Here is a 9,418-nt window from a genome sequence, read left to right on the forward strand (position 1 = left end):
GCGCTGGGTGGGGTGCGGGGCACGGGAGGCCCTACCACCATGCTCTGGGAAAGCTCCACTGTGCGAGCTGGGCGGCAAGGTGACACATTACAGAGTTCCCTCGAGTTCCGTTAACGGGCTGCCAGGACACAGCCATGCTGAGCTGGTTAAGGACACTCCATGGCCACCTCTGAGCCAGGGTCTTGGAGGACAGTCCTGGGGACACTCTCCCTCCAGTCTTCTCTCTGCCCCGGGCTATGGCTGTCCTGTCACTTTACGTCAGCAGGGTACGTACGTTCTGGACCAGGGCTTCTTGGAGGACAGGAAGAAATGATCACAGACTTGTCACAAAAGCCACAGCCACCTGGACTCCAGCCTCTCCCAGATTTGCCCAATGCCAGAGAAAATGCCACAGGATGACTCCACTGAGCCAGAATTTAAAAATAATTATATTAATAATAAATATGTTAAATTACATTTAAAACAATAAATAGAAAAATAAACTGATAAATAAAACCAACAGGTACAAAATGTTTCAAAATTCCAACCAAAAAAAAACACACACAAATGGACAGACAGATGGGCCGACAAGACGAATGGACGTGGGGACGGCGGGAAATGCAATCACAAGGACCCTTCACAGTTGGTGCTGCAGCTCCCTCCTTGCCCAGCCACCCTCTCCCCCTTCCCAGCTTGGGAACCAGGAGCCTCGGGTGACACTGGCAGGGATCCCAGCGGTGCAGGGAAGCTTCCAGCCCCGAGCGGCCCTGGCGGTGGGAGAGAGGGACAGAGGACGGCCGGCGAGGGGGCACCTAGAGAGGCAGGTCGGTGCTGTTGTGCCGGGTCTTCCGGGCAGTGCCGTCATCTCGGGGCAGGGCCCGCTGCAGACTGGACATGGCCGCAGTCTTCTTAAGGTCGATCACGGCATAGGAGTCTGAGCTAGGCGCCGAGGCCCGGGGCGCAGCGGGGTCCTTGGACCGCTCCCCGCCCCAGCCCTTGAGCTCCACCTGGATGTAATTGAGCTGCCGAGGGGGCTCAGGGCCCGGGCGGCGGAAGTCAAAGCTGAAGACCCTCGGGGAGCCACGGCGGCGGGTCAGTGGCACGGGGAAGCCACCATGGCTGCGGGCAGTGGCCCGGGAGCTGGTGGGCTTCTGCAGCGGGGTCTCGTCCTCCTCGCCGTCGCCTTCAGGAAAGCCGTTGGAGGAGGGGGTGAGGCCATCCCGAGAGTCGCCATCATCCCCGGGCTCCCCGGAATGTGGCTGGCCGTGGCTCTCCCACACTGGGGGCAGTGGGGGCAGGTTCTCGTAGTGCAGCAGTGCGGCGCGGCGCTGGGCCAGGCCACCCCAGCCCGGCTCCTCGGGACTCAGTCTCCAGCCAGGGCCGCACCGCAGACCCCCACCCACATTCTCATAGGTGCACTTGGGCTGTGAGGGGCACTCAGAGGGACCCTCGTTGTTGTTGTGGTGGTGGGGCACGTCCTGCAGGCTGGGACAGAGGCTCTGGCACTTGAGCACGTGCCGCCGGGTGGGTGTGGGTCCCAGCACGAACTTCACCTGGCCGGGCTGCAGGAAGATCTGTGGGTCCCTAGTGCCGGCCTCCCGGGCCTGTGTGGGGAAGGGCACCCGGCCCTCGGGCAGTGGCTGCAGGCAGTGCCGGCTCCTGCGGTGGTCATCTTCACCGGCCGGAGTGTTTACGTAGGTGTGCGACTGCAGGATGGTCCGCCGGTGGTAGGGCCCGGAGGAAGGAAGGGCAGGAGAGACAGAGGGAAGATGGAGGCTCAGGGGAAAGGCCCACTTTCCCCTCCTCCCGCAGCCTCCAAATCTTCCTGGGACACAGCCTCCCTTCTTGTCCCCTTCCCGGGAGGAGGTGGCCATGTTCCAAACCCCATCCCCACCCAGACACTGGCAGGGCTGGCTGCCGCTCACCTGCTCACTCACCTGCTCGTCTGGGGCAATGAGGGCGTGTGTGGACTCCTCCCCGAGCGAGGGCTGTTGAAGGCTGCTGGAGGACGGCTGCCGGGGAGTGCTGAATTGCGGGGCCTCTCCAGGGCAGCCGGGGCAGCCGTTGGAGAAGCCAGAAACAGCGCAGCCTAGAGCTGGGCCGGAACACAGGCCGGGTGAGGGATGTTTAAGGCACTTGAGTCACTGGCAACCTCAAGGGAGTGGGCCCGGGGACTCCGCCCACTGCCCCTCCCCACCTCTCCCTGCCCTCTGAGCTAGGCCTGAGCCTTCCCTGAGCCACCTGCGGCACTCTGGACACCCTGTACTACCGGCGGGGGCGAGCCCTGTGCTCCTATCCTCTGTCCCTGAAGGGCTGGGTCAGGGAGCGGGGAGCAGCGGCACCACTTGGCCAGCAGCTGTAGCTCTCCTGTGGCAGGGCCTCAGCCACAGATGACAGAATCAGCTCCCGGAGAGATGTGTGTGACCCGGCACAAAGAAGGAAGGAAGCAGGAAGCTCCAGACCGTTGTTTCCATGGAAACCTATCATCTTCCCACCTGCTCCTGGCCAAGAGTTGCTCCACAGCCCAGAATGCCACATCCTCAGCCAAGTCACCTGACTGGCCCAGCGTAGGCCCTGGCCACCCTCAGGGGTGGCTCTGATGATGGGCGACTGTCCCGAACTAATGTCCCAGAAAGCTGGCTCCCCACTCCCCTCCCCATCCCGCTCGATGGTGCCTCCAGGGTCTGCACCTGTGCTCTCGCTCCTTACCACTGGGCTGCTGGGGGGTCCTTGGGAGGTCGATCTCGGCGGGGTGGCTACTGCGGGTGACGATGACTGGCTCTTCCGTCACGTTGATGCTGTTGCACTGCATCAGATCCTGAAGGAGGCTGAAGATTTCCTCGGCCCTGGAGCACTTGAATGCAAAGATCCCTGGAGAGGCAGAGGAGGAGATGGGTGTCCTGGTGCCAGGCCCGCGGGGACTGCCGAGGAGCTGGACAGGTGCACATGTGAGGGAGATGTCACCAAGCTGCAGCCCTGGCCACACAGCCTCCCAGAGGCTCCAGAATCCCTGAGCTAGCCAAGTGGCTGGGCCCCAGGAGCTGTCCCCACAGCCACAATCTCTGGCATTCTGGGGGGTGCTGGGAGGAACCCAAGGCCGTGTACATGGCAGGCAAGGGCTCTAGCCCTCAGCTGCACCCTAGCCCAACTGACCGCATCTATGAGCCTGGTCCCGAGACAGCCCTGCAGCTGCACCCCACACGTGGACACGACAGTGGTGAGATGAATGTGTCACCACACGAGCTGCCCCATCGCCCCCTGCCGGCCACCCTTGCTCCCTAGAAAAACAAGCCCTGCCAGTCCTCAGCCGTTGGCCCAACACATCTGCCCAGCAGTGCAGCCACAGCAGGAGTTTCTGTGCTGCTCACGGCTGCCCCAGTGCCTGGCTGTGAAGTGAAGGCCTCCTGTGCACAGGTCCCTGCCTCAGGGAGCTCGAACTCGGGGGCAGGAAGAAGGATGGCACAGCTCAAGGTCCATCTGGCAGGGCAGCCACGGGCCCTGGTGCAGCTGGCTTCACAGCCCTTCCATCTCCAACTCAGCCACTCAGTGTCCTGGGAGCCGCAGGACTCGGCTGGAGCGCATCGGACTTGGGATCCTAAGATGTCCCTGGCATCGGGCCACCTGCCATTCTGCCATGAGGGACCTGAGGTTTGGGGGAGGCCACCTGGAGAGTGTGTATGCACGGACACACAACCGAGACAGTGCATCCGGCCGGGGGTACATTATTAAACAACACCGTCGCACGCGGGTACTGGACAACTCTGGTCTGCAGGACGGGATGGGGAGAACAGAGTGGAAGCAGAAGCGCTGTTCTCAAGGGACAGGCAGACCTAGAGGACACAGGCAGCCTGAGTTTTAGATGGAGCCTGTGCCAGGGCCTGGGGCACCAGATACAGATGCAACTTCCCTGGGGCAAGGTGGCCTCTGCTCCACCCTCTCAGTCAGCGTCACCGCCTCTTCTCACAAGCCCCCGGGGACAAGCACAGAGAGGGGCAACTCGACCCCTGGGACTGTTTTGCAGTGACAGTCCCTGCCCACAGCCAGCGCCCTCTCAGGCAAGGTCAGAGCAGTGGCAGCTGGAGCCCTGACCCCACGGAACAGTCCCCGCCCCATCTCTGGCCACGCGGAGGGAAGGAAGGGACTGCACTGCACTACATTCCTGAGGTGACGGTGAAGCTGAACTCCTGGGGGTTCACCTGCCCACAGAGATGCCGGTGTCCTGCTCTCTTGCCAGTGTCCCCCGCCTGCCGTCTCCCTTCTTATTTACAGGCCCGGAGGCTCAGAAAAGCATGTCCCAACTGCAGGACAACAAGAACCTCTGGAGCTGGGCCAGCAGGGTGAGAGTCATTTGCTGTTGCAGCAAGGCCTGGCCTACGAGTGGCAACTTGGTCCCATCAGGCTGCGCAACACAGGGACCCAGGCCAGAGCCTCTGTGAGTGAAGGGACAAAGATTCCTGGCCAGGAGACCACAGAGTCCTGCACCGACAGGCCGTGTGACCCCAGCCAAACCCTGCCCTGCCCTGGGCCACGCCTGACTTGTCCAGGACCGGGCGCAGAGCCCACTGTGGACGCCACAACAAACTTCCCAGCCTGCCAGCCAGTACCGGCACCGCACCTCCCAGCCCAGGCCGGCCAGCTGCCCGGCACACTCACCCTGGCCAGTCTGGCAGCGGCGGCCGCTCTCAAAGGAGAAGAGGTTGGAGTCGTAGCCATAGCGCCGCAGGCAGAGGTAGGGCCAGCGCACGGCCTCACGCCGCTGCAGATGCAGCACCAGCTCACTCTGGGTCAGCTCCATCACCCCCATGCCCAGCTCCACCCCCTCGTCATCCACGTTCGTCACCTGGGGGGACAGGGCTCACAGTGAGTCCCGAGTCCCGGAAGGCAGGTCCACACAGGACCGGGCTGGAGGCTGACACTCTCATATGCCCACCCCAAACACCACGAACCCTGCCACTCGAGCATGGATGTGCGGAGCAGGGCCGGACCCACCGAGTTCTCAGGACAAATCCACCTCTTAGGCCTCAGTGTCATCATCAGAGGGAAGAGGTAAGTAGTTGCCCTCCAAGGCCGGTGATGAGATGACCAATATTGAGTGACTTAGACCAGCCCATAGCTTAGTATCCAAGGACCAGATGTGAATGAAGAAGAGGATCAACTGTAAATTCAAAATGTTGCTGGGCCTGCTGGCACAAGCCTATAATCCCAGCACTCTGGGAGGCTGAGGCAGGAGGATTACAAGTCCCAGCCCAGCCCTGATAACTTAGTGATTTAGTAAGGATTTAGTAAGACCTTGTCTCAAAACTTTAAAAAATTAGCTGGGCATGGTGGCACACGCCTGTAAACCCAGCACACTGGAAAGCTGAAGGATGAGCCCGCTTAACTTAAGTGATTTAGCAATACCCTGTCTCAAAAATTTAAAAAATCCAAAAGGGCTGGGGATAGGCTCAGTGCAAAGGCACTAGGTTTAATTTTCAGTGCCCTTTCCTTCCCCCTCTAAAACAAGTCAAAACTGTAAACCCAAGGCCCCAAGTTCGATTCCCGGTACCAAAAAAAAAAAGGAAACCCTGGGGAAAGTCAGAACCAATACGTACTCTGAGACCTTCCACAAGAGTGAGCTCCTGAGGGCCCCCCTCTTCTGGTGGGCAGGACCAGTGCAACTCCACACTCCCAGAGTGGGGAGGTGGCGCCCCCTATAGGATAGGCCCAGCCTCAGCTTCCCATGGCAAACCACACATACAGGGCTTACCAGGCACTAAGCACCAGTGAAACTACCTAGTGCATTTTAACTCACGAATACATACGTTTGTTCTTTTTCCCCAAAAAAAGGTGTATACGTAGTGACAAATACACTGGAAGGAATGAACATTCTAAAAGCACCATTCTGCTCCTGCAGTACAGCATTTTTATTTTGGTGCCACCAAGAGAAGTAAAAAGTGGCAGAGGCTTAGGCCTTTCTTTGTCCCAGCCACCTTCCTACACCCCAACCTCAGCCCAAACGGCCACCATCCCCACAGAAGCTATGGCACTTGAGGGCTCAGGGCCGTGCCCTGAAACTACAGAGAAGACACAGGAGGTGGCTCCAGGTACCTTGAACTTGGTGGGGTGGTTGTCTGGGACGCTGTCTCTGTTCAGGCAGCCACAGCAGCTCCCCATGGTGTCAGAGCAGCCAGCACACCCTAGGGCGAAACGGGACAAGCAGGTCACCAGTGTGGCTCCAAGAGGTCCTGCTGACTGTCCAGCAGGCTGGAAGACTGACTTGGATGCTCCGTCAAGGAATTCACCCTCAATCCAAGGCAGACACTTTGGCTAAACATTAATTCAAGCTGGACGGCGCTGAGTATTTATGTAAGGGGGATGGAGAGGTCTTCCCGGAAGCACCAATCTGGACCTTGGAAAGTAAGCAGGATTCTGACCCACAGAATGGAGCAGGAGGGAGAGGAACCCAGAAGTGACCAAGCCCTCACTGGGATTCAGCTAAGACAGTGTCACCTGCGAGTCCCAGATATTCTGGCCTGTCCCCTCCCTCTGCCCCCATTTTATACCTTTATCCATTACCCCCTCGACCCAGCTTTCTCTTTTCCTTTACCAACATCCCAACATCTACCTTCAATTTCTTTCTGATGTCTCCTTCACATGTATTGGTACATTATGATCATAAAGACACACTCAAAAGACTAAACACTTAAAACAGCACAATTTTGTAACCATGATTATTTCTTCTTTGAAAAAAAAAAGTTTGGGACTGAGGTACAGCTCAGGAATAGTGTATGCACCTTGTAGGCATGAGGCTCCAGGTTTGATCTCCAGCACCACAAAACAAAAACAAGCTGAATGTGCTGGGCCTGGTGACATGGGCCTGTAATCCAAGCACTCAGTAGGTGGAGGCAACAGAGTTCCAGCCCAGTGTGGACTACATGGTGAGATCTTGTCTCAAAACAAAAACAAAATGCTGGCTTTGCTCCCCACTGACCAAACGGGAGACTGCAGGCCTATTTTACTCTTCCTTCTAGATTGTGGCACTTAGATTATGTCACAACGATTAGGCCTGTGCCCAGGATGGACAGGACACCATCCAGGCTTGAGTAACTGAAAGGAAAGAGAAACACATGGACACAGCCCAGTGTGGTGGTGTCTGTCTGCTGTCTCAGCACTCAGGAGGCTGAGGCAGGAGGATTGCAAGTATGTGGCTGGCCTAGCCGCATAGAGACCCTGCTGTACACACCCCCAATAAAAAAAAAACAAACAAAAAAAAAACACATGGACCAGTTCTAATTAAAAGTTTTAAGGGAGGGCAGCCGAATTAGCTCAGTGGTTCTGCAACCTCCTTGCAAGCCCAAGGTCCCAAGTTTGATCCCCAGTACAAAAAAAAAAAAAAAAAAAAAAAAAAAAAAAAAAAAAAAAAAGTTTTAAGGGATTAACTTGCTGCAAAATGAATCAGTGGGATTAGCTATCTAACATTTCTGAATGTGGGGAGCCTTGAGCAATCCAGCAACCCCTACCCTCCATTCCTCTCAACATGAGAAACTTCAGAAAACTGATGCCAATGTACAGTTCTTACCTCACCCAGGCCATCGGGGACCTGACCAGGGGAGGGGCATGGAGAAGGGCGCCCCTTTATTCCCCCCGTCCTTGGTGGGGCGTCATGGCAAACAGTCTGCAGAGAAGTCACCTGGATCCCTTTGGGACACACCTGGGGCTCACCTAGCACAGGAAACAGAGACCACAGATTAATGGAAACCTGGCCACCCCAACTGTTAGTGAAACTGATCTGCTGGCAGCACCCCCTCTCCCCCAGCCATCTGTTCATCGAGGTAGAAAGCAAGATCCTGGGCGAAGGGACCACTGATTCCAAGCCTCACAGGGCTGGGGGTCGGGGGCTCCTCAGCATCAATGAGTTTGAAGTCTACAAGAGCACAAGATCTACCAAGTCACCTTTAGATCCTGTATGAGTCCTGGTACAAGCAACACACCCAAAGCACCACCCTACCTTTGCTGAGAATTTTAACTCTACAAGGAGCTTTCTCAAAAGGACACTGGACTTTTCCAAAGAGCTGGCAAGATGGCGGAAGTGGAGCAGAAGCAGCAGCGAACCTTTGGCAAGTTTACCTATGGCAGTGTGGACCTCGACCAGCCGCTGGACAAGCCCTATGGAAAGCTGTTGCAGCTCTACCGTGCGCAGCGCCAGCGGCCTGCGCGGAAGTGCTGAGGCGCCTGCGCAAGGCCAACAAGGAGGCGCCGCCCATGGAGAAGCCAGAAGTGAAGACACAACTTCCGACACGATCATCCTGCCCCATAGGCAGCAAGGTGGGCGTCTACAATGGCAAGACCTTCAGCCAAGTGGAGATCAAGCCTGAGTTGATCTGAGCTGATCGGCCACTACCTGGGCGAGTTCTCCATTACCCACAAGCCTGTGAAACATGGCTGGTCTGGCTTCAGGGCCTCCCACTCTTGGAGCTTCATCCCCCTCAAGTAGCTACCTGGCCAATAAGACACCACTGTCCCCAATTTTAGTTAGAAAAAAATTTTTTTAACAAAGGTACTGGAATGCACTGGAAAGAGAACTGGCCGAAAATTCAGGACACCCATATTCTACTCCATTTTGTTGCTCCTTAGTATCTAGGAGACTCCAGCAAGTCAGCCCCTCCCATGCCACTCCTGATTCCCACCCCTTAGTTGTTAGGGGAAACATCTGTAAACCGTGGGGGCTACTAGCTGAAGCAACTTCTAGAGTTAGGTTCGTAAGACCAACGGCACACACAAAAAAGGCAGTTTCCTCTTCCAGGACTGGCTCTTTCAATCTTACATTTGGAAGCTGGACAAACTGTTCCCCAACCTCAGAGAGGCCCAATTTCAACATAATCATTAACAATGTGCCAACATTTAAGAGCAAAACAGAAAGGGGCTCTGGAGACCCTTAAAAAATTCCACCTCTTGCTCTGGAAAAGTATTCCACAGAGACCCCAGTCCTCTGCACCCTTGCACAACTCCCAGGTAAAAGGACCCCCGCCCTCGCGCCTGCCTTGTTCTCTGGGAGGAGGAGCAGGCTCAAGGAAGCGTGCACAGGTGCCTGGGAAAGCACGGGAGCTGAAGCTGCCTGCGGGGAGTGGGGTGAGACGCTAAGAACTACAGGGCGCAGGCTTGGGGCTTGTCCTATCTCCGTCTCTTTTTCTGTAAGATATGGGGGACACATCATCAGATAACCCACGGAGGATGCTGGGAGGAGGCACTGATCTGGGTAGGTATGGACTGGGGACAGGGACAGGAGGTACAGCCCCTCAGAAGGACTGAAATGTGTATGATGGCTTAAGGGAAGGAACGTAAGAATTTTGGATTTAGGCAAGGTGCAAAGGCAACGGGGTGGGGGGCGGGTGGGAGCACTAGGAGGCCCCCAGAGAGAGGTGTGTGGGCGTTCCGGGTCTGCGGACTGGGGGGTGCGGGG

General features: G+C 56.9%; 2 protein-coding genes and 1 pseudogene across 5 annotated transcripts in view; 2 read left to right on the forward strand and 1 right to left on the reverse strand.

Annotated features, from left to right (window-relative positions):
* Window positions 1-498: 498 nt before the first annotated feature.
* Window positions 499-9,418, reverse strand: part of Frs3 (fibroblast growth factor receptor substrate 3) — a 10,208-nt gene continuing 1,288 nt past the window's right edge. Inside the window, exons 1-7 of one of the 4 annotated variants that reach the window (XM_010617604.3) lie at window positions 8,086-8,955; window positions 7,538-7,680; window positions 6,067-6,155; window positions 4,633-4,819; window positions 2,689-2,850; window positions 1,905-2,074; window positions 499-1,685 (exon numbers count right to left, since the gene is read on the reverse strand). In XM_010617604.3, the coding sequence (XP_010615906.1) occupies window positions 792-1,685; window positions 1,905-2,074; window positions 2,689-2,850; window positions 4,633-4,819; window positions 6,067-6,132 (1,479 nt within the window). In that variant the 5' untranslated portion in view covers window positions 6,133-6,155; window positions 7,538-7,680; window positions 8,086-8,955 and the 3' untranslated portion in view covers window positions 499-791. Of the gene's footprint in view, window positions 1,686-1,904; window positions 2,075-2,688; window positions 2,851-4,632; window positions 4,820-6,066; window positions 6,156-7,537; window positions 7,681-8,085; window positions 8,956-9,418 lie in introns of those variants that run through there. The other 3 variants (XM_010617601.2, XM_010617606.3, XM_010617605.2) reach the window with 3 other exon arrangements.
* LOC104857603 lies at window positions 8,039-8,452 on the forward strand (annotated as a pseudogene).
* Window positions 9,132-9,418, forward strand: part of Prickle4 (prickle planar cell polarity protein 4) — a gene marked incomplete at its 3' end in the record, with an annotated part of 5,581 nt that continues 5,294 nt past the window's right edge. Inside the window, 1 exon segment of the mRNA XM_019206563.2 lies at window positions 9,132-9,214. Within this exon segment, the coding sequence (XP_019062108.1) occupies window positions 9,157-9,214 (58 nt within the window).

This window comes from Fukomys damarensis, unplaced genomic scaffold, assembly GCF_012274545.1.
Source record: "Fukomys damarensis isolate Sample0158 unplaced genomic scaffold, DMR_v1.0_HiC HiC_scaffold_20, whole genome shotgun sequence".
In the NCBI taxonomy this organism is placed as follows: Eukaryota; Metazoa; Chordata; class Mammalia; order Rodentia; family Bathyergidae; genus Fukomys; species Fukomys damarensis.